Raw genomic sequence first — 26,823 nt, forward strand, 5'->3', positions numbered from 1 at the left:
TAATGTAAACTGTTTATTGGAACAATGCACATATTCAAGCAATGGTAACCAGTCACACACCCACCACTGTCATCTTACAAATATTACAAAAACAGTACAATATATATTCTTTGCATGATTCAAAATATTTGGTGGCCCCAAAATTATTGTTATTAACCATTTTATTTCAGCAGCAGCTCATTTAAAAAAAATGGGCAAAGTATGGCACGCATAATGCTTGTTGTATTAACATGTCTTTCCTCTTAAATAGTGGCAAATTCAAATGTATTTATTGATTCTTAATTCCAGCAGCTCATTAAAAAGAAAAAAAAAAAGGAAAGTGAATATGGTCTCAATAAAGGGTGGGCAGAGTAAGGAGCGCTTCATATTTGTGATGTTAATTTTAGTCGTTATTTTCTTGGAAAGTAGTGGTTCATTAAAAAGCTCATTAAATAATTCCTTCATTGTAAATAAAGTGGTAGTAAAATAAAAGGTTGAGAATAAAATAAAAAAGTTCACTTATAGATTTAACTTTTAAAGTATTTTATTCACTTATTTATAATTAAATTCATTTATTTTGGATGATATGAATATAGTATATTTGTCTGTTTTAACAACCAAAAGTGGCACTTCGGGACAAAGGACCACCTGTGCTCCAAATAAATAATACAAAAATAACTTGGAGTATCATCACGTTTGACATGAAATACGTGCAAGTTGCCAATCATAGTTGTCTTTAAATGTCAATTTTATCGCAAAAGAATAGCTTTATTCTCATAAAATTACTTTAGCGTAAATTAGCGCATCATTTTCTGAAAATTATGACCATCATTGTAAAATAAAGATATTCTTTGAAAATTACTGCTTTGTTTAGGTAAAATTATGACTTCATTTTCGTGAAATTCTAATGGAATATAAAAAAAAAACTATTATAAAGTGGTAGCTTTTGAGATCATGAAAGTACGACAAGATAATGGTCATTAGCAATAGCAATTGACTATTGTGAAAAATTACAACTATTTCCGTAATGTTCCGACATTGTATTTCATGAATGTATGACTTTGTCAAATTATGACTTGTATCATATATCAAATATTTTTTGGGGGGGTAGTTTTTAGTGTGAATATGATTACATTTTTGTCCAACTCCAACCATTTTGTCAAAAGAACATTTCAACTTTATTCTTGTGAATTATCACTTGGAAAATGACTCCTTCTTTCTCAAATGAAAAATTAGTTGTAAAAAGCCAGTTTCTATTAAAAGTACAACTGAAAAACTATGTCTTTATTCCTGTAGAATCAGAACTATTCTCGTAAAAGTATGGCTTTATGCTTGTAAAATTATGGAATTTGTCTCAAATGGACGAGTATTCCAGAAAAACCTCCGCTTTATATTTCCTAATAGTTTTACTTTAGTTTCATAGCGTTCCAATTTCAGGTTTAGAAATGTTTCACAAATAAGTGTGACTTCCTAATTTCAGTTGTACAGGAGGGGGCTGGACTCCAAAAACTAAATCAGCAAACACAGATGACCTGAGGATCACATGTAGAAAACGCATATTCAAGTAGTAAAACCACCATGGCTAACACACACACACACACACTCACTCAAAATCAATCAAGCAGCGATCACAACACTCGGAATGTGACAGACACAAAAAAGTGACGTACGCGTGAGGATTGGCCTCAGTATTCCATAGCGTGCTGCGAAGAACCTCGAAAGTCCGACATTGAATTTTTGAATTGGCAAGAATCTGACTTTTTTTTTCTCTTCTTTGACACAATACAACATAGGACACAGATAATGACATTGAAACATTCCTTACGCTCCGCCCCGAAAAAGAAAAAAAAAATTGTAAAGAAAATAAAATTCGACCATAATTTGAGGGAGTCTTCTTAATAACATCTCAACTAACGCTTAATGGTCGCTACCCAAGAAGGGGAAAAAAAATAAATTGCAACCAAAATATGCCTCAAAAGTCATTTCTGCTAACATCGAATGGTCGCATTTCCAAATTGGAAAAAAATACAACGAAAACTCAACACAAAAAAAACTCCCAAAAGTTGACTTCTTTTTCACTTATGTAAAAAAACATTTAAGAACGTTAGAATTATTTACAAATTTTACAATTACTTACTGTTTGTCCACAAAATGAGTCAATTATTTTCATGTTTATATATGGCATTTAAGAATGTTAAATGACACTAAAAATATTCAGTCACGTTAGCTGTACCTTCAAATAATAAAAAAAATAATTTAAAAAATCATAACCAAAATTGTATGGGGGAAAAAAAACAAAAAAAAAACAACATACTTCACTTCATTTTACTTTTATAAGACCGTTAAAACTAACAAAAAAGCTCAGAAAGCTTTCACGCTGGTGACACTTTGAAAATGAGGAAAAAAATTCAGTCAAGTAGTCCCGTGTTGGACTTTAGAGGTTCTGCCATATCATTTTTGTCACAAAAATGAAGAAAATCTAATGACTTATTTTGTTCTTGCGTTAAAAGTGAAAGCAACATCACTTCACATAATAGATCCAATTTCCAGGGTTGAAATACAATTTTTACTCTGGCCAGCAGAGGGAGGGAAGGGGGGGAATTAAAACAATGATGATTCCAAATTGTCACAGAATACATTCAGGCTGTTTAAAACACATCGACTTTCACAGTATTTCCAAGCAAAAGATGTGGAGGGGAGGAAACACGGCAACAAAATCATGTCGTACCAAGTCCCAGTGTTTTACGACATTTTACTACCCCCTCCCCCCCCCCCCCCTGCCCCGATACGCCATGAATTCCCCGCTAAATTTGAAGGGCCATCGACATGCATGAAACGAGAGTCAACAAAACCTTTACTCGCAACACAATCATCCTCAACATCATGCAAAAGGACAACAACTAAGTTCAGACATGAAGAAAGTAGCTTCGGGAAAATGTCTCGTTACATGGTTATCAATATTATTTTTGTTTTTCCAAACAATTCGCCAAATCCGTCCCGCTCTTAGTACGACAAAAAATGTAATAGCTTTACGGGGAAAATAAAAGTCAGACTTTTTCAGATTTCAAGGCTAAAAATGTTCATTTGAACAAAAACGTCATACAAAAGTATATCGGAACATTCAGACTATTCTCGCAATTATGACTATTGTAATTGTTTATAAATATTCATATAAAATGACGACTTATTCCCCCATAAAATTGAGACTTATAAAAAATTGACATTGTAAAATTAGGACTTCATTACTGAACATTTTGACTTCTCTTTCTGAATTATTCTTTTTTTAAATTATGGCTTGATTTTTATATAAAATTACAACTTTACACTCATAAATTCCAATTTCTGTCCTAATGTGATTTTCATAAAAATTACTTGATTTTCATAACACTGAAAAATGAAACTTTTTGTATAATTACCTCTTTTTGTCAAATTCTTGTGACATGAAATCATCGTTCGCTTTTATTTCTCAGATTTTGCTAACATTTAAAACAATTCACTTTACAAATTACAATTTTACGCTTGTAAAATTATGGCTTCATATTTTTATTTTGTCATAAAAGTGCGACTATTGTCAATCAATGACGACGAGTCACGTAAAAGTTGTTTGTAAAATTGAGACTCGTAAAATTATGGCTTCATTTAAATTACAATTTTATCATCAGAATTACAATGGCATTTCTGTAACATGACTTTTTTCCCCGTAAAATTAAAACTTTCATCGTAAAATTACGGTTTTACTTACGTAAAATTCTCACTTTACTTTTAATGACATCTATTATACCATAAAAATCTCGTCAAATTTATTCCCATCGGATTTCAACTTTCCGTATTTTTCAACCACTGGAGAAAATGGATCACTTTAAAAGGATCTCATGCGTCTTCTGTTCTTCCGGAACGCTGGGGTCCGAGTTCCGCCTCATTTAATACTCATGAAATATCCCATAAATCTGCGGAAACTCAAAGATAAACGATGACGACTTGATTATGAATGGTGACTTTGGTTGTTTTGTCCTCGTTCCCCCCTGGTTCCCGCGCAGGCCCAGCGGGTGTACCGACACCCTCCCACCCCGTCCCTCCAGGTGGGGGGAAAGCGGCCCGCCACCCGCTCCCCCTCTCCCATCAGGTAAATCCTCCCCCCTGGTAAAGGGCGTGATGTTCCCTGGGTAAGAGGTTCCCCATGTTGTCTCCTGACATCAAAAACCTGCATGGAAATCGAAAATCTATAAGCAAATCGGAATCATGGTTATTTTATAAAAAAAAATTGGGGATTTAGAAAACTGACCGTCTTGCCCCATTTTATACCCCATAGAAGGTGGCCAAGCGCTCTTTTAGAGGCATGGGGAACTGGTCGGAAAAGCGTCGCCAGTTCTCCTCGCCCACCTGGTTCTTAAAGCCATGAAGGATCTGAAATAAAAAATCAGTTTGGACGTTGGGGTACGAAATTAGGGAGGCCTAAATCACCACAGTAGTCCGGTAACCAAAGTTCAAGAAGCTGTTTGGTGTTTATGAAAAATCCATCTCTATTTGTAAAAAAAAGTATGACACTAGTAAACATACAACAAAAGAAATGATTACTTTTTGGGCGAAACCAGTTTGAGAACAGAGTTGCAATATTACAAGAATAAAGTACCGAGTAGTAATTTCCCAAAGTTGTTACCTTGTAGAACATGTCTCGCAAATCTTCCTTGGGGTTGACCCAGGATGCCACCGCGTCACAGAAGAAGATAAAATCCTGTGAAAAGAAGACAGGCAAGACGTGAGGCAACTGGCTCCCGTCCCCACAGATTTTTTTTTTTTTAATTATATTTTGATTAATTGATTTAAATCTCACCTGTACGACACCTCCCGGGTTGACGCTTATCATGGTGCAAATTCCTCGGAAAGCCGAGTCTTTCTCCTCGTTGTCTCTTATATTCCGCAGCGAGGTGCACCTGCCGACGGGGACCGCAGTTTTTAAAATGCAGGTCCACATCAAATTGGCAGGCAATGAAGAGTTGACTCACTGGGCTACGATTTTAAATTCAACGTTCGTTCTTATATTAGCATGACAATGAGTTCGATATCTTTGCGAGAAAATGAACCGTGTCTACCGGTGGCCAAAAATAAACTTCAGACGAGACGAAGGACGCCCATTTCAGCCAACAGGAAGATGAACCAAAATGAACCCATGGTGCTGTTTGTCATTCTATCACCAATAAATGTTAAACTGTATGACCTGACAGAAAAAAAAAATCTGTTACACCCCCCCCCCTAGAAATAAGAAAATAATTCGCGCCCCACCACCACCCACTCTCCTCCGCAACTATAAATAAAAGAATTTTCGTTGCAAAACAAACCGACACCGTAGAGTTAATACTCGCTGCTCACAATGAGCAAGGAGAGCGCCACTGCCAACTACTGGAGTGGATGTGCAATTACACAAAAAAGCATGTTCCCCACTATTTGAGAAGCATTGCTCTAACCCAATTTTACGCCTCAGATTTTATTTTGAGGTGATCAAAAATATATGCAGGGGGTCCGAGGCCTCAAAAAGGTTGAGAACGACTGGAGAAAAGACACCGCGATTCGTACTCGTATCACATGTTGCCCAAACCCAACCCGACACCTAAATTTAAACCCCTTATATCATAATACATTTTTAATGAAATTATTGGCTATAATGGGCTTCCATACACCAAATTCAAGAAAAGAGAAGCAGCATTTTGTAGTACAAACCGGTCATTAATGCAGTGTGATTTGCGTAATAGAAAAAAATATATTTTTGTAAAATGGAAATGTCAGCGGTGCTTTGAGGTGAGACGGTGACATGGCGGCTGGGATGCAGAGAGGGACGGCGAAGCACGTTTGACCGTGGCAACAAGTCCCTGTCCCTTCTCCGATTGGCCACCAGCTGCCAGGTGACCGCCTTGCATTTTCTTTTAGCTTGCTAGCAGCTACAGTGGACAATGACAAAAAAATTAAAAACTAGACACAATAATGTGGAGCTGCCATTGAGGCAAAAAAAAAAAAAATCACAAGTAGGACCTAAAAGAGGACAGGGTTAGTCACATGGTTGGCAATGATTACAAAACTCAAGACCAAAATGAATCTAAAACATTTTTTTTAAAGAGAGGAGAGCGACAGCAGAGAGAAAGAAGAGTACAGAGAAAAGATGAATGAAATAAAAAAAAAAAAAAAAGATTGAATAATACACACCAGGGTCTTATAAACTGCTGTAGCATGGGTGCCACCTCTTGAGGGCAAACGTAACCAAGACGACCAATTGTTATTGCTACGGTAACGCAATCACGGTTACACACCACCAAACGCCAACCAAGACATGAGCAATGAGGAGGAGGGGGGAGGAGGGAGTGGGGAGGAGAAAAAAATAAAGAAAAAACACACAACTCAGAGACATAAAATAATCAACAGAATCTGTGCATGATCATAAAAAACAGAAGATTTTCACTTGGTGTCGGCCGTTAGCACACTACTGCCCCCTGCAGTGGAGGAGGGTAGAATGCAAAAAACTAGGACATACATACAAAACACGTTTAAGGGAGAACACATTGACAAGTTGGACAAAGACAGTTGTCGAAGAGAAATTCTTTAGTTTTTCGGTGAGGATCGTTTAAAGGAGACATATTATGCCCTTTTCCCCATGAAATTGAAAAGACTTCACCCAATGTCTTTGGTCCAAATACTCCAAGGATCAAGAATTAACTGACACTTTTCAGCCTGCTTCACTCCACCACCTCTTCCTCCGTGGAACCGTGTAGGATTTTTTTCACCTCAAAATTTAAAGTCTAGCTTGATTTATTGATTTATTAATTTTTTTTTTTTGCTGTAATGCTTTGGCACAAGAAGGAAATGTTAAATATATGCAGAATATATTAGGACAATTCACTGCTTAGTCAGCGCAGCGTTTTTTTAATTTATTTATTTATTTAATTAATTAAGCTGGCACTGCTGATATCGCTACCATTTTAAACAAATGCGTAATAATTATTTCATTTTTAATTTTTTTTATGGGGGGGGGTTGGGTGAAATAGATTGTGGGTGGTATTACGTTAACGGTAATTATCTAATATGTTTAACTCAGTTTAGGCCGTTAAAGGCTAGGCTTGTGCTATCCGGTTCAAAAATTTGGGAATTTTGAAAGAGAGTAAGGGAGGAAAAAAAAAAACACTGTAGAGTAAAGTCAGTACGGTGTGAAAATGTTTTAAATGCTGGTCGTTGAATTAGACATTTTAAGGGTGGGCAGCCCCTAAAAGCTATTCGAAAGTCAATCTTCCATAATATGTCCCCTTTAATTGTCGCGACTCATGCCTCACAAGCACATTTCTCCCTTAAACTCACCAATGTTAACTGTACACAACAAACAGAAATGTGCGTGTGTGTGTGTGTGTTTTTTTTGTGTCTGTTTTTGTCACTGTTGTTGCCGCTCTTTTTGAAACAGAAATGACAACATGACCCCGACTACATGGAGGATAGGGAGGATACTATCCAGGCACAGCAGGTTGGTATGAGGCAGAGAGGAGGAGGAGGAGGAGAGGAGGAGGAGGAGCGAGGACCTAAGTTTAAGAAAACACAGAACTATGCAACATTCTCATTAAAACAAACAGGCATATTTTGTGAACAAGTCCAATGACACATGCAGAAAGCAGATGGTAATGCTTTTTTTTTTTTTTTTAATTATTAAATCAGGTTCAGTGCAGGATCGTCTGGAATACGAAAAAGACAAAAATTACAGTGGAGCCTCCAAAGTCAAATTCAAACGATATCGATTTTTGACGTATCTTGTGATAGCAATCGCTTCACAAATGGGAGTGAATTGATTGTGAAGAAGACAGAAAAATCAAGCCTCAACTTGAAACTCATTTTTTTGCCAGACTTGACCGCATTTCCAGAGATGACTTCCACAGCTACCGAAATTTGAATGATCATGTGATCATCTATTTACAGTAAAAGGAAATCAGCTACAATGAAAATCAAGGGTGTGAACATTTCAGAATAATGCACAATACAAAAAGCCAAAATGTTTCCAACGGTATAATAAAATACAATACAGCCTCATTTCACTTTCATTGCAATCCCAGAATGGACTACGTTCAACTTTGGAGTTTCCGGCGTAATTCAAAGTTCAACTGTGGCCCCGAGCGGCTGCTTAGAATGTTGAACTCAAACTCCACTAATCATTCATTACGTTTTAATCATTATTATCCAGGTAGGCTTTGCGCCCCAAATCCTGCACCGAACCACATTCAACATCAATTAGCAGAAATGCACTGACATTTAAAGAACATTAACTAAAAGCAACAAATAAAGTGACGGCAAAACAAACAGGAAGACGTACACAATTCCTCGTTGACGGACACTTTGCCCTTGCGTCTTGTCTTTTCAAACGGATCATTCAATGTGCACAAGAGCAAAGTGTAACCTTGGATTATCTTGAATGTGCTGTGTGTGACTGTTTGTATAAGTATGTGTTTCTTGCTAACGTTTAACGGCACACGCTTAACGTTGGACCTCACATGTTTGCTTTTGATTTTTTTTTTTTTTTATACCTGAGCACTGGAATTGATTCCATTTCAGTCAATTAGCTTTATTCAAACAGTGTTATTTATTTATTTATAAATATTGTTTCCTTGTTCATCTCTTTATGCCAGTGAGAGTGACAAGCAGAACAATTAAAAGTCCCTCCACTAGAGGGCAGACTATCCGGTGTGTTCACCTGTTGCCATTTATACAACAGAGAACTGTGTTCAAATAAATTAAACCGGATTATACACTACATAAATCTGCAAGTAAACTGAGACAAGATCATAATTATTTGTTCATATGCTTTGGAAATCACTGCTCTGCTATTTATCGCTTAAATTGTTTGCATAATTAACAGGAAGCCAGAAGAACCAGTCTAGCTCACAGTTTGCGGAGTGGCTGATGCTCTAAACGTGTATATGTGTGTGTGTGTGTGTGTGTGTGGCGGCCGCTCTGGCCCGGCTCAATACCGCCACAGTGTGGTACCTGTGTTTTCCAGAAGAGTCTTTGGCGTATTGGGCCTGTTAATGATCTCTACCAGCTGGTGCAGCACCACAGCAACGTACGGCTGCATTTCAGGCCCTGGACAAAAGCAAGAAAAAAAAAGAAATGATGATGGCAATCGCACGCTGTATGCAGACTAGGAATGTTAAAAACAACGTTAACAACGAAGACGACGCACAACTCCCTTCCAAATAGGAGTTTAAACATCAAAGACGGTCACATACAGTGGATATAAAATGTCTACACACCCCTATTTACAAGCCAATATTTGTACTAAATAAAAAAAACACAATAAAACATTTTTTTGCACTGACAGAATCTGTACAACTCGACAGAAATTTCTAAAAAAAAAAAAAAAAAGTATTTTTGAGATGGGAAATTGAAATGACGTCAACGGATTGGCTGTAATGGACGCACATACACACACGCACTCGCACACACACACTATACTAAATACTACTTCTACTAAATAATGTGCAAATCGTTTCTAAAGTTTGTCAAATGTGCAATTCTTACACTGGTGATTGTTCTTAACAGATTAATTTACCATCAACCGCCTCGTTGGTATTTTATAGAAGAAAAAGGACTGTTCAGATGTTTGAGGCATTTTAAAGCAAAAATTATCAGCATAAAGGTCACTGTTGTGTGTTTCGGACATGCATCTCCTATTTCTTTAAATCACAAAATTTTAAATGTCAAAGACAGCGACACAGGCGCAAATGTGGACAGTGACAAAAAGTGAATCGTGTTTTATTTTGTACTCACCCATTTGTATGGCTATCTCTCCTATAGCCCACGTTGCATTGTTGCACACGGATATGAACTCTGGGTTTAAATTAGTTCCCAGTATGGGCATAAAGTCAGCTAAACGAAAAAAAAAAAAAAAAAGGGGGAAGAAAGCCAATCAGACTAGAACATTTTTTTGTTCTCATGTTTCTCCAGCTGAGAAAAACATACCAATACACGGTTTGACATGTTGGAAACAAGCCTTGGTCAGATCTCCCAGCAGAGCGAAGGAACTCTGACGCACTTCAGGCATTTTGTCCTAAGCATGAAGACAAGCACAAAAAAACAAGTAAGTTGTGAATTTGGTGTTAGCCAGAGGAGGCGGGGCCTCACCTGCATGCATTGGTACATGAGGGTTAGAATGTTGCTACAGGTGACCAGTTGCTCAATGGTGCCTCCCAAACCTTCCGCCAGGCCGCTGAGGAGATCCAAAGCCACGATCATGAAGTCTTTGTCCGGTGCTTCATACTGCTCTGGCTGCGACTGGTACAGCTAGCGCCAAGCAGATGGAGGATGGAATGAGCGCATTTTTTTTTCTTTTAAATTTTTAGTTGCAGTAGACAACAGAACTCTGTTAAACGGGGATGTCGTTTGTTGGAATTTAAAATGAATTGTATTAATAATAATAATTAATTGTTAATAAATGATGAATACAAGTTTAATAACAAAATAGAATTTCATCATGTTTGGCAGGAAAGTCATGACATTTTTCATTTGGACACACACAAAATATTCCATGGTGTGGTCGAATCTCCCCCAATTACTAAAGCGGTAACTTTGGAGGCGCTACTGTATTTCATGTGTTCACTCACCATGGCCTGAGCGAGGGTCTTCTGGACCAGGTTGACGCATCGCTGGTACACGGGCTCGCAATAGGGCAGGAAGCCGCTCTGCAGGGCCGTGGCGACAGACGACAGACACTAAAGGAGCGCAGAAGAGGTCGGATTGAGAACACTCGCATGGAAATGCGGCAAAGCCTGATGGGACTCACTTCTAACAAAGGGAAGAGGTCTTTGTCTTCATCCTTGAGCTGGTTCCACTTCTGGATCAGAGGAGGCATCAACATTTGGATGTACTCCTGTGACAAGTGCAATGTTTAAGTGGAAGGTCACGCCCACAGGCACTCATACAAGTTTAGTTCCCGGGGTGCGAGATTGACCAACGAGAGTATGAATGGATTGATCCCGTGATCTGATTGGCTGCGCATCATTGCAGCCACAACCAGCAAGCTTAGCTCGCTCAACACATGGACAACGAAACATCGGGCCCACAATTTTGATGAATTGATGAATAAGGCCGGAGGGTCGAGGCCGGAACCGTACCGAGATAGCGGGCGGGGGGACTGACCAGCAAAAAAAAGGGTCAAGTGCCCAGCTCTGAGCAGAAGTGACGGTAACTAACCGGTTTGTTCAGATGGTGTCCCACGGAGTCAGCGAGCGTTCCGATGGCGTCGTAAAGGATGAGAAGGTTCTTGTGCTGGTACTTGTTGAAGGCGAACACCAGCGTGTCCAGGATGAAAGCCAGGTAGGGCACCAGTTCCGTGCACGCCTCCTCTTCCAAGGTGGCGAAAGCGCTGGCCAAGAGAGAACTCATTTGTGAATTCATTTTAATATTGCTCTTTTTTTTTCCCATTATTCCGATTTAATTATAAGAAATTAGACTATTTAATTCAAATGTAAATGCGTTCTTAATTTTAGTTGTGTTTGACGTAAAAAAATAACAAATAAAAACATTTTAAAGGAAAGTCCAGTCAAAAATGTTCTAATGATATGTCGTATGCTCCACTAGTCGAAACCTGGTATTCTGATTAATATTGTGTTTGTGGAATATGAATTAAGCAACAAAATCTTTAATTTCATTAGATAATAAAAATGTTTAGGTATATGTTAAATATCACAATAGTCAACATCCAAATTGCCCTAATTTTTAGTTAAATACTTATTACTTATTATTATTTTTCTAATAATTTCAATAACATTAATTCTATTTTTAAACCCCAATTTAATCATAATGAATAAAATAAATATGTACAAAATATTTTTTATTTTTTTTCTTATTACCAACAACTAACAAATTAATTAATTATTGGATATTTCTTGGGGGATTCCGACAGGTAAACATAGCTAACCTGCAAGCGGCCTCCTGCACGCGCTTGTTGCTGTCCAGAATGCGTTTGAGGAGCTCGGTCATGAGGGGCTTCAGATAGACATCAGGAGGCTGGCTGACCACCCAGTGGGCGTAGCGGCTGAGTGTCCAGCAGGTGATGGAACGCACCAGTGCCTTCTTGTCTAACAGACACTGGACCAGGTGGGGAATCAGCTCAGGGAGGTACGGAATCATCCCTTGCATGCATCCTGGAGGCAACGAGCATGAAACGAAAAGTTTTTGGGTCTTTCGCATAACCAGTGGAGGATTCAGCGAGAAATACAAAAACAAATTTGACAAAAGAAAATGAACTGATTGAACTTTCAGTTGTATGAAATCTCCATGACACATATTCAGCCCCTCATAGCCGTGTGAATGAATTCTGGAGAGGAAAGGTCAGATTACCTTCCGCTATGGCTCCCAGCACGAGTATGCCCGACTCCTTGACGACCCACTCGGGATGGAAGAGCAGCTCTTTGAGAAGTGGCAGAATATGCAGCAGCAGCTCATCACGGAACACGTTGGCCAAGATGTCGAGGGCCGCCGCTGAACATTTACCTGAGAAGACCACCACAAGTCCGGCCAATTTCCACCACTAACCCCGCCCCCCTCACACCCCCGCACGGGGACTTACGCAGGTTCCAATCCGAGATTGTGTCGTCGTCATCGTCAAGGTCGTCGTCATCATCATCCTCGATGCCGTCGGCCTCGTGCTGCTGGGCGACCGTGCGCGAGCGGTGGAAGCGAGGACGGATGTCCTGCTCGTTGTCTGGGATGGCGTCGTCCTCCTCGATGTCGCCCTAGCGAGGCAAGCAAAAGGTGATCTAGTTGTAAGACTATTACCACCATTGTACATGCATTCCACACAGATGTGGAAATGTAAAAAAAAAAAAGAAAAAGAAAATTGCTTTTATAAACACACATCTATAATTACATTTTTAGTGAGCTAGCAAACATTTTTCCGACGTGTCATTTGTCTGTAAGTGGTCCTAATGTAATGTCCGAGGTTCACAGGTCACATCACGTTCAAACAGCCAGCCGTACAAACTGACCTTGAGCATGATGATGTCGATCTCGGAGTACTTCATCCCATTGACGAGCACCGGCGTGAGCCTGCGCGAGCGAGGACATGACAAAAGGGCAAGGATGACCGATTACTCACCGGCGATTGCGACGGAGGTGGCGAGTTAACATGACGCCGCCGCGTGACAGATGTTTACAGCCGAGGTCAACTGTCATGGTTCTTAATCCGAGCGGCCAGGGTCGGGGGCGGTGGGGGGTATACAAGGCCCATGACCAATCAATTGCAACTTACTTGGACAGGTGTCCGCACAGCACCTCTTTGCACACCGGCTGCTCGGCCAACGTTAGCCAGAACTCGCAGGCCTCCAACGCAACGTTTTCGTCCTGGTCCTGCGTCCTCTGGAGCATGTACTGCGACCACAGACAAAAGATGTTCATTAAAATATTCTCATCCGGAGAGAAGGTCCTGAGTGAGAGGGTGCTCGGACTAGGAGGGAAGGTTCTCATAAAGGTTCTGAACCGGAGCGGTAAGATTCTGGTCTCAAGAGAATGTTGTCATGCAAGTTTGTAATGTTTTCCTGAGCAGGGGTGTCAAACTCAAATACACAGTGGGCCGAAAAGTAAAACGTGAACAAAGCTGAGGGCCAGCATTGAATTTTTTTAAAAACAATATAGTCATTTTTTTGTATTAGATTATTTTGTATTTTTATTATAAGTGGTTTAATTAATCAATACAATTTTTTAAATTACTATTATCATATAGAATGTAAAATAGTTTAATAGTCAACAACAAGAGCTACATCTCCACCCACCGCTCATCTTTGCCCCAACTAATATGGCAGCAAAGTTGACGTCCGATTCAGCACTCAAGGATGCATACACATCTAAGATGGCATCACTCACCTCGACGATGCTGTGCATGTGAGGCAGCAGCCGGTCCAGGCGCACATCCAGCAGCATGACGAGTGCTCGACACACGTTTTTGCGCACCTCCGGCTCCTCGTCAGTGGCTAGGGCAAACAAGTTCTACAGAGAGGGGGTAGCAGTGAAACTCAACTGGTTGTGGGTCTGTCACAGTTAGGTATGAAAAAAATGACGAGGGTTGATTAAAGAACCGCCGTGCGATGATTAGAGGTTAGGAACGACACGCAATGAACGGGTTTGTACAGCAATGCAAGAAGGCACGCTCAAATTTGTTATCCTGACGTTCGTATTTAATGTTTTTTAGAGATTGGCAGACAGACTTTCGGCACAAGACTCGCAAACAGACTGAGCAAAAGGACCTCAGGAAGCTCAAAGGATTCAGAAGTGAGGCGGAATTAGTAACATCCTCGACTGGAACATTTATTAACTTTTTATTTTATTTATTTAAATGGACTGCAAAATACCCTGAAAAAAATCTCAAATAGTGGGGCGGGCCCGCTGGGGGGTGCGGTGTAATGCTGTACGACAATAAAGTGTAATTGCACATCCACTCCAGTAGGTGGCAGTGGCGCTCTCCTTGCCCATTGCGAGTATTGACTCTACGGTGTAGGTTTGTTTTGCAACGAAAATGCTATTATTTAGAATTGCGATGGAGAGTGGGTGGAGGGGTGGGGGCGTGAATTGTTTTCTTCTTGCTGGGGGGGGGCGTAAGATAAAATAATTGAGAAGCAATTAGCAACCGCAAGCTTGTGTGCAAATGTTAGTATAAAATTAAATTGGCTTGTGTGTGGGAACCTAAACATACAATCAGTCCATCCTGCCTGAATTAAAACCAAATAAAATAAATCCAATCTAGGTTAAGTTACATAATCAGCGCCTATAGAAAACGAACAGACGGATAGTTTGCGTCAACTCTTACTGACTGACCGTACACGGCAGCCTCACATGACTTCACAAACGACAGATCATGGCGGTCACACTTGCCTCGATGAAAGCGTCGATGTGAATCATGAGGGCCTGAGTCCGGCTGATGATGAATTGATTCACGCAGGCGATGGCATGAGACCTGACAACGTACAAAGTAGAACAAAGTGTCGGCCACATGTTTTGCTGGAAGGCAAGCAGGCACTAAAAGCAGCCTGTGTGTGTGCCGCAACGAGAATAAAGATGACTTCATCGGTCGATGTGAATGAACCTGATCTTGGGGCTGCTGTGCTTGAAGAACTGCAAAAACTTGGGTATCATAATATTGAGGGGACGATCCAGCATGTCGCTGTCCAGGATCTCGGCAGAGTCCTCGCAGATTTTCTGCAGGGCTCCGAAAGCCCCCTGGACGATAAGGAAAAACACTTGGTGACTGAAGGTGAACTTTGGGGGATAGGCCGCATGTTCTCCTCATGCCTGCGTGGGTTTTCTACGGGTATGAATAAACTCATTACAACAAAATATCTGTCTTAGAGTGCGCCTCATAGTGGGGACACATCAGAATTACAGGGAAAATAAAACATGAACAAGGTTTATTTATTTCATTTTGTCAAGTTCGGCGGGCCTGATTAAAACACTTAACGGGCCACATGTGGCCCCCGGGCCGTAGTTTACCCACGTCTGCTCAAAATTGTCCCGAGTAATGTGCTTCAGCTTCATCTTGGGGCGTTTGAGAAAGTAGACAATGGGTGCAGGCTGCAGACATTCGCGTCGCACACGACAATCCGGTCTAATGTTTCCATGGAAACTGTTGCCATGGTGGCCCTTCCATGAAAATGGACGATGAAGAATGCGAGGGAGCTGCAAAAGATGAATAAGTAATACAGACACTGGGCCTCGCTTTGAATTTGTAAAGCAATGAGCTGAACATGCTGGGGGCACCTGCGCGTAATCAGAGAAGGGAAGTGGGCGTCGTCTCGGAAGCATTCCAGCGACGCCAAGCTGGAGTGTATAACCCACCGTGAAAAAGCAACTCCCAGCCGAGTTTAGGTCGAGCGCAGTAAATTAATATTTTTAAACATTGTCTGTCAAAAACTTTGTATTTGTAGGTATCAATGTCACAGTATTGTAATTACAGCTTTATAATGCATCATTTTTGCGTAAATAACTTTTCTTCCGCAGTCTATTTTTTAACTACAAATAGAATATTCGGTGCATTGGTAAACGTTCGGAAAAAAAAAAATTATTTATATTACAAGCCATGCTTGTTATTTATTTAATCGGAGTTTATACTTTTAGTAGGCTACGCAATTTTAACAATAACTGGAAATTCATTTTACAACCCTTTAAGTCATGCTCTTAGAGTCAACGTGTAATATGGAAATCTGATTTAAAAAAAATTTAAATATGGGTTAAGAAAAACAAACAAGGCAACAGATCGGATCAGTCATCATCCTCCACAAGCATCGCAACCAATAAGTGGACAACACCCAATCGGAATAAAGTAATCTGCCGTCACCTGCTCGACTCTTTTTATAGAAACGACAGCCCGGCCCGACGTACAAGTGCTGCTTTGGGAATGGCTTAACCTTTTAAACCCACCAGGTCAGGATGTCGCAAGGACTAGACAAGTGAAAATGGCATTGGAGGGCTTTTTCAGAGCTTTCGAATAGCCATACACGAGACGTCAGAACCGATGCGAGTCCATCAGGAGAAGACGCGCAGTTTACAGAAGTCTTGGATGACTATCCATAAAATGAACAATCCCGAATAGATCCTCAGAAAAAAAAATAAAAAATCCTAAAGAACAATGGCGGAGCTAGCCACGGGAGAACTTGGCCCTCCTGAAATATGATTGGACCCCCCCACCCCCGCCCCCTCAGGGGTAGGAGACCAGAGAATTAATTCTTTGGGTATTTTCCGATTTTTCCAAAAATCTTGGTCATCTGTGTTACAAAATATCACAAGCAATTTTAACGCACAATATTTCATTATGTTATCAAGCAAAAACGGTCATCAAGTGGATTTACCGGCACCGATATGATCCTCCAGCCAGAATTTGCATCTGCTTAAATGGTAACAGGCTTGCAATGTGACCAATTTAAGAAACTGAGCAAGAGGACTACCAAGAATAGACGATAAAATATTGGAAAGATAGCTTCCCAGTTTTCTTGGATGTGAGTTGAAGTCACGGGTGGATGAAAAAACGATGAAAACACAACAGACCACATGACCAACGCGAAGTGACTTGGCGCAACAGCAACAGCAACAAAATGTCCGTCACAAAACAACATGACCAAGCAACAACTTCGGCAGCGATAACTAAGAGGCTTTGACGCGTTCAAGCTGCTTTTCCAAAATCTTATGAGAAATTGCCACATTTGCGGCCGCATTGTAAGCCTCACACACGTCGCGATTCTTAGCCGTGACCTAAATCTCCGCCCGCTTCATCGGCGAGGCGACACGTGCCGCTTTGAAGAAGGCATTTCTCAGTGGAAAGAGGGGTTGAGTTTTTCCACATGACGGAATCACGTGATTTGATGAGGGTCGAAAAGTTGCATGATGTAGTGGTAAAACAGCCTGTGCACATTTTTAGCAAATATCTGAAAACAAAATGATACATTTTGAAACAGATCTCCTATTTCAAAGTGTCTTACTGGGATTCTGGGAGAAATGGTTTTACCAATGTGCAAAAAGTGTCTGCAAAATGAGGCCATATGGCATTGGGAGCAGAAATGATTCCACAATGAATAATCTGCAATGGCTCCAGCTGTGAGACGCTCATCTGGCTGGCGGGCTACGATCCAGACGTCGCTTTGTCGCAGAGCCAAATCTCGTCCGATTCCACAGTAAGTAATAAAAAACAGACACGCCACACCTTCTTGCCAAATCCATAAACATGAAGAGTAGTAGTGTTTACTTGTCCACACTCCAGGTTTATTTGGTGCGCTTGGTCTAAATCAGGGGTGGGCAAACCTTTTGATTGGCGGGCCACAATAAGTTCTGAAATTCGACAGAGGAGGAGATGGATGGAGTGTTTTGGTAACCTCACCTCATCGGAGGAAAAAAAAAAAAACTTTTAATTTGAAATGAACGTGAACAAAAGCATTACAACAATATATATGTCTTTGAAAAATATTTAGAAAGTATTTAGAAAATAAAACATGAACAAGGTTTATTCATTTCATTTTTTTTTCAATTTCAGCGGGCCGGATTAAAACATCTAACGGGCCGCATGTGGCCCCCGGGCCATAGTTTGCCCACCCCTGGTCTAAATCTTCCTAAATGAGGTCATCAACAGTTATTGTAGGGGGGGGGCACCTGTAAATATCGAGGGCCGGACCTTTCTCCCACACAAGACGTTTGGTCAAACTCCGACCTCGTGGAGCTGAGTTATTAGACGTCCCTGTTTTATGGCCAGTCATCAAATTCCATGGCAACGCTCCACCCACACGCAATGACGTAAACTCCAATGCATCACAATTTCGCGTCTCACTGGTCTGTCTTGTATAAGTTAGTAACAATTGGACGAAATTATAAGCACACGTTCATCTTTAGACGATCTCCGAAAATCAACCCTGGAATGGTTTTAAACCAAAATGGCCGACTTTGTGTCTTTTCAGGGATGGCTTCTTGAGACTTTTTCTGTGGGTCTACTCATGATAGACACGCCTACCAAAATTCAAATTGCTTCGTGAAAGTGTCTTCTGGGGCTGGTGTGACCCTGGGGAACATGCGTTTTTTTCCCCCCAGTCCAGGAGTCCAGGATGAAGACTCACATATTTAACAGACATACACAGATTTCGTCCGAGTCAACTTCAACTGATCATTTTAAATGAAGGCTTCACAGTCTCACCTCACACGTGTTGTAGTCTTCGGAATCCAGCAGCTGGCACAGTTTGGGCAAAAGCTCCGGCCAGTTGTGCAGCTCTCCCTTGGATGCGATGGTGGTGATCAGAATACCTGTTTGGGGAGGAAATGCAAACAAATTGGAAAAAGTCGCAACAACAAATGGACCAGGCTACACAGAAAACAACCTACCAACGGTGGCGCGGATAAGCGGCGAGGAGTCGCCGATGTTTTGGAGGCACTCGCTCTTGATGAAATCTGACACGCCGTGAGGGAAATTCTGATAGTGAGCTTTCACGTTGTTCTTCAGTATTAGGCCGCTGAGAGAGCGTGTGGGCTCATCTTGGAGGGGCAGCGGTGGATGGATGGAAAAAAGACAAAGAACACAAAGCATAAATTGCTGATGTCACTTTTTACTCTCTCTGGTGTGCTGGTGGCCTCGTCTGCAGAAGCAGATTGGAAAGCACCATATGATTGTTTCCTGGTGCAGTGGGTAGCAACCAATAAGCAGGAAGCTGCCTGTTTATTTTTTCACCTCAAGTCACACGCACTACAACAGACTTTGAATTTTATTCAAATTTCGCCAGTCTACTACAACTCACAACAAATACATTTTTTTTTCCCGTAGTAAACTTTAAAGAGATGTTTGTTTTCATTCAACTATAATCCATGCAGCTGAGCCTGGGCGTTCCGTGCACTTTTTGTTAGACTTTTAAAATTAAGTTTTGACCTTAGGAACCTTTAACATGTTATAAATATGATGCTAAACATTGAAAACTAAAGAGGATATAATGGCAAATGTCTTGACGGACATGTAGGTCATCTGCAGCGCAGACAGCAGAGAGACGAGCTGAGCGCTGCCAGGAATCAGGTTTAAAATTAGAGTGACCCATATTCCCCGAGCGCCTCAACATCTGCGGCCGATGGGTCAGCGGAGTCACGGCCATTAGGGCACTTACGTAAAAACAGAAGTAATGACATAGTCCTGTGCGTTGATGCATCGAGGAACAGAAACGTCACAGGGCGCCCTTACCTTCTGATTTGAGCTTGGTCAGAACAAATATTAAGTAGTTGTTAAAGTCAGGAAACTGGTTCAGCTGTTCCAGTCTCTGCAGGAAAAAAAATGTTGAGGAAAAAGGCAGAACAAATATAAATATATACATATACATATATATATAACATCATGCGAGCCAAACTATAAATGTCAATTAGTAATTTTTGCTCACGGATCAATTCTATAGCATGAATAATTCGGCCGGTTGCTATCATATGTTGCGCAAAAACAAAAAGTCGACATCATCACTCGGTGAACCTTCTTAGCGATGAACGAAGGGATGAAGCCAACAAGCATGTCTTTGGGACGTGGGAGCAAGTCGGAATACCTGCACGAAATGGAACCGCATGCCTCTGAAATGTGAGCCAGACCACTTACTCATCGTGCCGCCCGACTAAAACATTAATTTTAAAATCTGTCTACTTAAAAAAACTTAAATGACAATTAAGTGATTCCACATGCATAGAATCGCTGCATCAGTTCTGTCGTCACGCACACGCATTTCCTCCACCAAAAACACCACACACGCACACGCAATATTATGAGTTCACCCCGGAGTCCCGGCAGACATTTGCTGAAGATATCAAAGATATTAAATCCCCTTAAAGCACAAGCAAAGCACGACTGAGAGATAGACGAGCCAATAACAGAACTTAACCTCACACGCATTTGCAATAAATACACAACTGCAGATGGAGCACTCTATAAGGGTGGGCGGCCTTAATTTGTATGCATTTTTGCAATGTTAATAGTATTGATTAATTCAACAAAATATCATGGCAAAATGTTACAATTAGACAGCAGAAGCAGCAATTAACCTGAATAATATAGCTTAATCACAGAATCAACAGACATACCAACAGGCAAACACTGAGACTTCTGGGCCACCCAAACAGCTCATTAAAACCTTTGAATCAATTATTATTTAATTCAAATAAATTGTTTTATTCTTAATGACATCCATTCATCCTCTCTTATCGTTATTGATTCACGTGGTTAAATACACATCACAATAATCTATCATGATCTTTCCAAGTTCTCAGACCTCCTTTCTCATGCAAAAGATTATCTTTTTACTTTGCATGTGCAGGCTTCATTCAGTTGCAAAAGAAAACTTGTTGGCCTATTGTGAGGACAATGCATCAGAATTATCCCAGTGGAGCAGCAAAGAGGAAAGGCGAATAGAAAACAGTCTTCAGCGAACATACTGATGGTTTCAACTTGTTTTCTTCATTGTGACAGACAAGAGGAAGGGTCCGAGAATCTTGCCATTTACAATAGTACTGCTGTCAGTGTCGGCGGAGAAGGATGCAATAGAAATGAAGAGGCGAGTCACGAGTGATATTTTTCATCACGAAGATGTATTGAAGTGGTCCAAATGGGAAACGGATTCATGTTCATGTCAATTACAGCAAATGTATTGAGATGATGAATTCAAATAGGAGCATATGCTCAAATTTAGGTTAAATCACATAAAAATGTTACGTGCAATGGTTGCCTTTTACTGAGCAAAGCATGCAAAAGGCCGCAGCAAATGCGTTATACACACACATTCATACACAAAAATCAACCTGCGTGTAGACAATCTAAACGTAAACATCACAGCTAACGTCAGCTAACGCTAGCCTGCCCCGACAAGAAGGCAGAATAAAAAGGATACTTGCTGCACAGATCTCTGCGTGGATGTATCCGGCGACTGCGACTCCTTGAGCAGCTGTAAAATCTGCTGGAGTCCTTGCTCGTCTGGCTTCCACGCACACTCCATCTTCGCTATGACTGTGAATATTCCAAAGAAAAAGGCAACAAGGCGCCGAGCTAGCAAGAGGATTTATCCCGCATGAACAACACAAGAGGCGAGGACAACACGCTCGACAAGACCCCCGGGAGATCGGCAGAAGGGGGCGGGGAGGGGAGGCCGAGTCTCGCCTTGCTCGTGTATCTACGGGCAGCCGAGCCGAGGCGTTCGAGCGAGGCTGCGTGTCCGCTGAGGACGAAGAAGAGGAGAAGCGAGTCTGGGCCGTCAGACGTGGGCCTGTCAAAGCCGAGGAAGGTGAGCTTGTCGGCCGACAGAGTGCGTGAAGAAGGCCGTGCGCGCTCCAGCCGCCTTTTACTGACATGACCCGGCAGATGACAGGCGGCTGCACGGTCCTAGCGCCCTCAACTTCTTTTTCATGTTACCATAAAGAGCATAACCATTGTTCATCCGTCTATCTATCTATCAATCTATCTATCTATCTATCTATCTATCTATCTATCTATCTATCTATCTATCTATCTATCTATCTAACTAAAGAAAAATAAACCTTATTCTTAAAGGCCATAGCTAAAAATGCACGTTCAATTAAGTGGCAAAACCAGGTGTCATTTTAATGTAAAGCGGGATTGTTGGACTTGGTATCTGCTAAATGTAATTATTAAAGTAACTTGCAATATGACGTGGTTACTATTGAAACAAAGTAATTGGTTAAGTAACTTTTTTTTGTTTTATTCCTTCCTGTATTAAAACCACTAATGCCCACCAGGTGGCAGTACAGTAGAGAAATTTGCCCAAGTCGGCCTTTTTGACGTCCCAAGAAGAAGATGAGCCTTTCGCACTCGTCTGTAGGCTTGTCCTGGTGCCTCACTAGTCAGCTCAATCAGTTACGGACAACAGAGCAGATGTCAGTGGACCAGCTGCTCCTTTGTATAAACCTCTACATTTAATTCAAGCTTTTTTCGTGTGTTTACAAATACAACACGTCCATCCACCATCGTCGCGGAGGTAATTTAACCAAAAGACAGCGAGAGGGACCGCGAGATAGGCCGAGAAGTCACGACGAGGACTTGTGAGACTTGCACAAACAATTCCTCCTTCTCCTCCATTTCTCTTTTCCTCCTCCTCAGCTTCTTTATTCTTATTTGCTTCGAGAAGGAGAGAGAGAAAAAGAAACACCGCCTGAGGAAACATGAGCTTTCTGTTGTAAGTTGTTTTGTCACCTTGTGTGTGTTCATGTGTGTATTGCCAAACCACTGATCTGTGCTTTTTAGTTTTCATACTTGGGCAGCGTCTGGAGGATAGCTATGCTAGCCATAGCATTTTCTGGGCTAAGGCTATTTCCCGCACTAACTAGCGAGCCGTAAATGTAGACGTTGTCTTCTTTAACGTGTAAAGTGCGATCTCCATGCAGTATAATATTGAATACTGTCATATTTTTGCAAGCATCGCACAGGGGAGACGTCAAGGAGGTTGTATTGTATGTAACATTCTACGGAAGTAGTGCCAGTTTTTCTTTGCATAGTTACTGTTTTTATTGACTTTCTATGTGGATAAAAAAACTGTTATCATAATTCGTCATAGGTGGAGGTGGCGATTAGTGTCATTGTTTGGTGTGTCTTGAGCCGATAAAAGCAAATGTGACAAGTGTGGTATAGTGGCTCACTTAAAGGGAATGTCTGAATAGCTTTAATTGCAACATAGTATTTACAGTGTATTATTTCATGCAGATTTTTATTTTCAATCATGGACCAAAAGACTCTGCGAGTTGGGATACTTCGTTGGCGGAGTCAAAGAACCCATGGCAGGGTCTAACATTTATTGGGTATGAGCCAAGTTGTGGTGGCCCTGCCGGAAATTCATAATTATATATGTAGGATTACCTGTGGATGAAATGGTGAAACAAATGTATGCAAGTACGCACGGTTAAGGCAGCCACTTAAAAAAAAATATATCCACACTCGGTGCAGTATAGATTACAAAACATGATGTACTATACCTAGGAATTAAGAATATCTGTTGGATCGGTGTTTCCAAGCCAAAATAAGACCATGACGGGAAAATAGTACTTTTGGAAAGTACACAAACTGTGTGAGGCCTCAGACTCTGATTTGAATTTTTTGTTGTGCAATTGAGTTTTTGGGTGTGAACGTGTAAAGTCATTTTGACCTATACAACACTCTCGTATAGGTATAATCCTTCAGAATAGAAGATTGCGTCAAATTGCATGTCCTTGGCTTGCGTCCTTCCCTGCCGTGCTGACTCTCACGATGAGTTGCTGTTGTTTAATGGTGGCCATGGGAGAGAAGACCACTCCAAACGACCTCATTAGCGACACAGAGACGCTCTGTTCTCCACCACTGTCCCGCCCCATCCCGTTCTGCTCGGCCAGACATGTCCGTTCAACTCTTTTGTCAGCACTTTTATTAAACATTTATAAAGACTTATCGTGAGAGAAGATTTGGCTCCCCTTTTTCGTACAGAAAACGCGATCAAAATGGCTTTATTCAAAATTAGGCATGTTTCGATTAGGATTTTAGCAGATCACGTCTGAGTGAGACCGGCCGATTCCAATACTGCTAACATAGATTAGCTGCACGTTTTTCAATTTCAGTGCTGCTCACGAACGATCATTTTAATAATCAAATAATCTGCCAGTCATGAGCGGTGGCCAAACCAATTTTGCTATTGTTTTTTTTTTCCCCTTCTGACATTTGCTCCACTTCTGCTGATGCCAAACAAGCTTTGAAACTGTATTTTCACCAAAAATCTTTATTTTTTTTCTTCTCTGATAATACAAAAAAAAAAAACTTTTGGAGGGAAAAGTCCCCTTTTTTATATAAACTTTAAAAATATATTTTTACAGATTTAAAAAATTAATTTAAAAAGCCTCGACAAATAAATATGCATTCGTTGTCTTAGGCTCTGTCTGTGTCTCTCCTCTCACAGCGGAAGTCGCTCGTCCAAGACATTCAAGCCCAAGAAAAACATCCCGGAGGGCTCGCACCAGTACGAGCTGTTGAAACATGCCGAGGCCACACTGGGGAGCGGCAACCTGCGCATGGCCGTCATGTTGCCCGAGGGTGAAGACCTCAACGAGTGGGTCGCTGTCAACAGTAAGCGCCAAATATTTTGCAATATATTTACAGTTGACCCAGGACAGAATCTGCATATTTTCATATTGACGGCGATTGTTTTTCGTTTTCCACCTTAATTTTACTGGTCCTGCCCACTTGGGAACACATTTTCCTCCATGTGGTCCCTGAGCTAAAATAAGTTTGACATCCCTGCTACAGTAAAACAAGACTTTGAATTTGGTGCAGAAAATTCCAAACTGCACCATGTTTCGGGATGTTTCTCTATTTTAGTTGATTTCAACAACAACAAGAACATTAATGACTCCCCTGGAAGACTGAGTTTTGGCATTCCCTCAAAGACCACAAGCATTCCTTGTGGGGAAAAGACTTGGTGAATATTAAATAGATGTGATTGTGTTGCCCGGGAGACTCTTGTTTCCCGGGTTTTAGTTTCTGTCACGTTAGAGGCCCCATCGGGTCCAAGCTGCCTGTTTGAATACAGCTTGGGGTATTTATTTCTTTATTTATTTTTTCATTTTTTTTATATCAACAGCTGCCCAACTAGGCAGCAAGCACAATAAGTGACCAGGCAGCATGAGTCAAATAATTTTCACAGCATTGAAAGGTTTGTCTTCACAAATGATGTTACGTAATTGATGATTCATGTACCTCTTTTTGTAGAATTTCGTAAGGTGAAGTGCCGTGTAAAGGTACAGGTGAACGTAACATTTTTATTTATTTTTTTTTTTAATTGCATTTCCAGCTGTGGACTTCTTCAACCAGATCAACATGCTTTATGGAACCATCACTGACTTCTGCACTGAGGAGAGCTGCCCCGTCATGTCTGCCGGTCCAAAGTGAGTCAACGCTGTCATGCTCGTACCACACTTTGGCTTTGTTCTTTATTTTTGATGCGCTCCAACATGTCCTGAAACTCCAAACCTTTTGTCGACCGCCTTCGGGTGGAAATAGTTGAATAATCCCGCGAAACCTTTTCAGCACAATTTATGTCGTCACTTTTTTTCCGCAGGTACGAGTACCACTGGGCAGACGGCACCAACATTAAGAAGCCCATCAAGTGCTCCGCGCCCAAGTACATCGATTATTTGATGACCTGGGTACAAGACCAGCTGGATGACGAAACGCTTTTCCCCTCCAAGATCGGTACGCCTTTGAAGTGTCGAACAGGTTTAACAATTACGACTGTCAATCATAACTGTTCTCTGAGTTGCTCTGATCATACACCACGCCACAGGATAATCGCTCACAATCATCTTTTCAAACTGTCCGAAAATCTGGACTCATCTGATTTTGATCGGAAAGTCGAGAGGTTGGGGGTGCTTGAATTTGTCCCGATTATTTTGTAATACACACTTGGAGGATGGAATATTCGATTGGGTTTTGTGTTTCTTCAATCTGCCGAGTCTTGTTCGGTCGGGTGGCGGCCCATCAGAGCTGGACAGCAGCCAGATCCAACTAAAGCGTCTTCCTCAGTGCGGGTTTCGTTCTGACGAGTTTGTTATTGAATCTAAAGGCGTATGCATGCAGTCGGAGGTGACAAGAAGGCAGCGTTGCACGCGGCGTATCTGATGTTGCAACACTTTCGCAACCCCTCTGACAGCTCTGACACAGGCTTGGCACGAGCGCGTGATAGGATGCGCGTTAATCACGGCGCCCATGAGTCACAACCGCTTGCACTTTGACGTTGTGCCGCCGCCTGTCCGCGAGGAGCCACTTCTGCTCTCGCTTTGGTTTGATATTTTTATTGTAGCCAGGAAAAGTGCTCCACAGCCTTATAATTGTTGCTTTAGTTTTTAAAAAAATATTTTAGCCCTCCATTCAAGGACTGAATGAGTGTGAATGCTTCTTTTTCAAACTCTTCTAAAGCATATTGTAGCAGCGATCAAATCACCAATCAAACAAGTAATTTGGCAGGAAAGTCTTGAGTCTGTACAGAAACCTGTCATGCTAAAGACGTAATTACGAGACAATTTTCATCATGGCCGTTCTGGTCCCCCCCCCTCCCTCAAGGCGTCCCGTTCAAGCGGAACTTCATGTCGGTGGCCAAGACCATCCTGAAGCGTCTGTTCCGTGTCTACGCACACATCTACCACCAGCACTTTGACTCTGTCATGCAACTGCAGGAGGAGGCCCACCTCAACACATCCTTCAAGCACTTCATCTTCTTTGTCCAGGTAGAGAACGTCGACGCGCAGAGATTGTCTGTGTTCTCTCTGTCTGTTTCCGGCTCCTCGCGTTTCGCCGTCTATCTCATGTGTCAGTCT

General features: G+C 41.3%; 2 protein-coding genes across 6 annotated transcripts in view; one reads left to right on the forward strand and one right to left on the reverse strand.

Annotated features, from left to right (window-relative positions):
- On the reverse strand, window positions 1-21,807 carry tnpo1 (transportin 1). 3 transcript variants are annotated; one of them, XM_088281186.1, is made up of 24 exons: window positions 21,369-21,807; window positions 19,688-19,763; window positions 18,847-18,996; window positions 18,662-18,768; window positions 15,077-15,210; window positions 14,866-14,947; window positions 13,861-13,983; window positions 13,250-13,368; window positions 12,987-13,047; window positions 12,569-12,734; window positions 12,340-12,492; window positions 11,918-12,143; window positions 11,191-11,362; window positions 10,781-10,867; window positions 10,602-10,709; window positions 10,123-10,281; window positions 9,961-10,048; window positions 9,769-9,867; window positions 8,986-9,081; window positions 6,175-6,211; window positions 4,811-4,910; window positions 4,637-4,711; window positions 4,262-4,383; window positions 1-4,180 (listed from the first exon to the last, which is right to left on the reverse strand). In XM_088281186.1, the coding sequence occupies exons 1-23, from the start codon at window positions 21,471-21,473 to the stop codon at window positions 4,276-4,278; spliced, it is 2,631 nt and encodes an 876-aa protein (XP_088137312.1). In that variant the 5' UTR covers window positions 21,474-21,807; the 3' UTR covers window positions 1-4,180; window positions 4,262-4,275. The 3 variants fall into 3 exon arrangements, 2 of the variants coding, with proteins under 2 accessions (XP_088137312.1, XP_088137311.1); XM_088281185.1 differs by having other exon boundaries at window positions 6,175-6,250; XR_015839732.1 differs by lacking the exons at window positions 1-4,180; window positions 4,262-4,383; window positions 6,175-6,211.
- The window catches only part of LOC148319077 (MOB kinase activator 1B), a 7,907-nt gene continuing 2,695 nt past the window's right edge, over window positions 21,612-26,823 (forward strand). The window contains exons 1-6 of one of the 3 annotated variants that reach the window (XM_088281195.1): window positions 21,612-21,758; window positions 22,592-22,667; window positions 24,411-24,577; window positions 25,302-25,395; window positions 25,569-25,702; window positions 26,570-26,733. In XM_088281195.1, the coding sequence (XP_088137321.1) occupies window positions 22,654-22,667; window positions 24,411-24,577; window positions 25,302-25,395; window positions 25,569-25,702; window positions 26,570-26,733 (573 nt within the window). In that variant the 5' untranslated portion in view covers window positions 21,612-21,758; window positions 22,592-22,653. Of the gene's footprint in view, window positions 21,759-22,301; window positions 22,534-22,591; window positions 22,668-24,410; window positions 24,578-25,301; window positions 25,396-25,568; window positions 25,703-26,569; window positions 26,734-26,823 lie in introns of those variants that run through there. The other 2 variants (XM_088281193.1, XM_088281194.1) reach the window with 2 other exon arrangements.

The sequence above is a fragment of the Idiotropiscis lumnitzeri genome, chromosome 18, assembly GCF_059441095.1.
Source record: "Idiotropiscis lumnitzeri isolate Australia: NSW breed Sydney's pygmy pipehorse chromosome 18, RoL_Ilum_1.0, whole genome shotgun sequence".
NCBI classification, from domain to species: Eukaryota; Metazoa; Chordata; class Actinopteri; order Syngnathiformes; family Syngnathidae; genus Idiotropiscis; species Idiotropiscis lumnitzeri.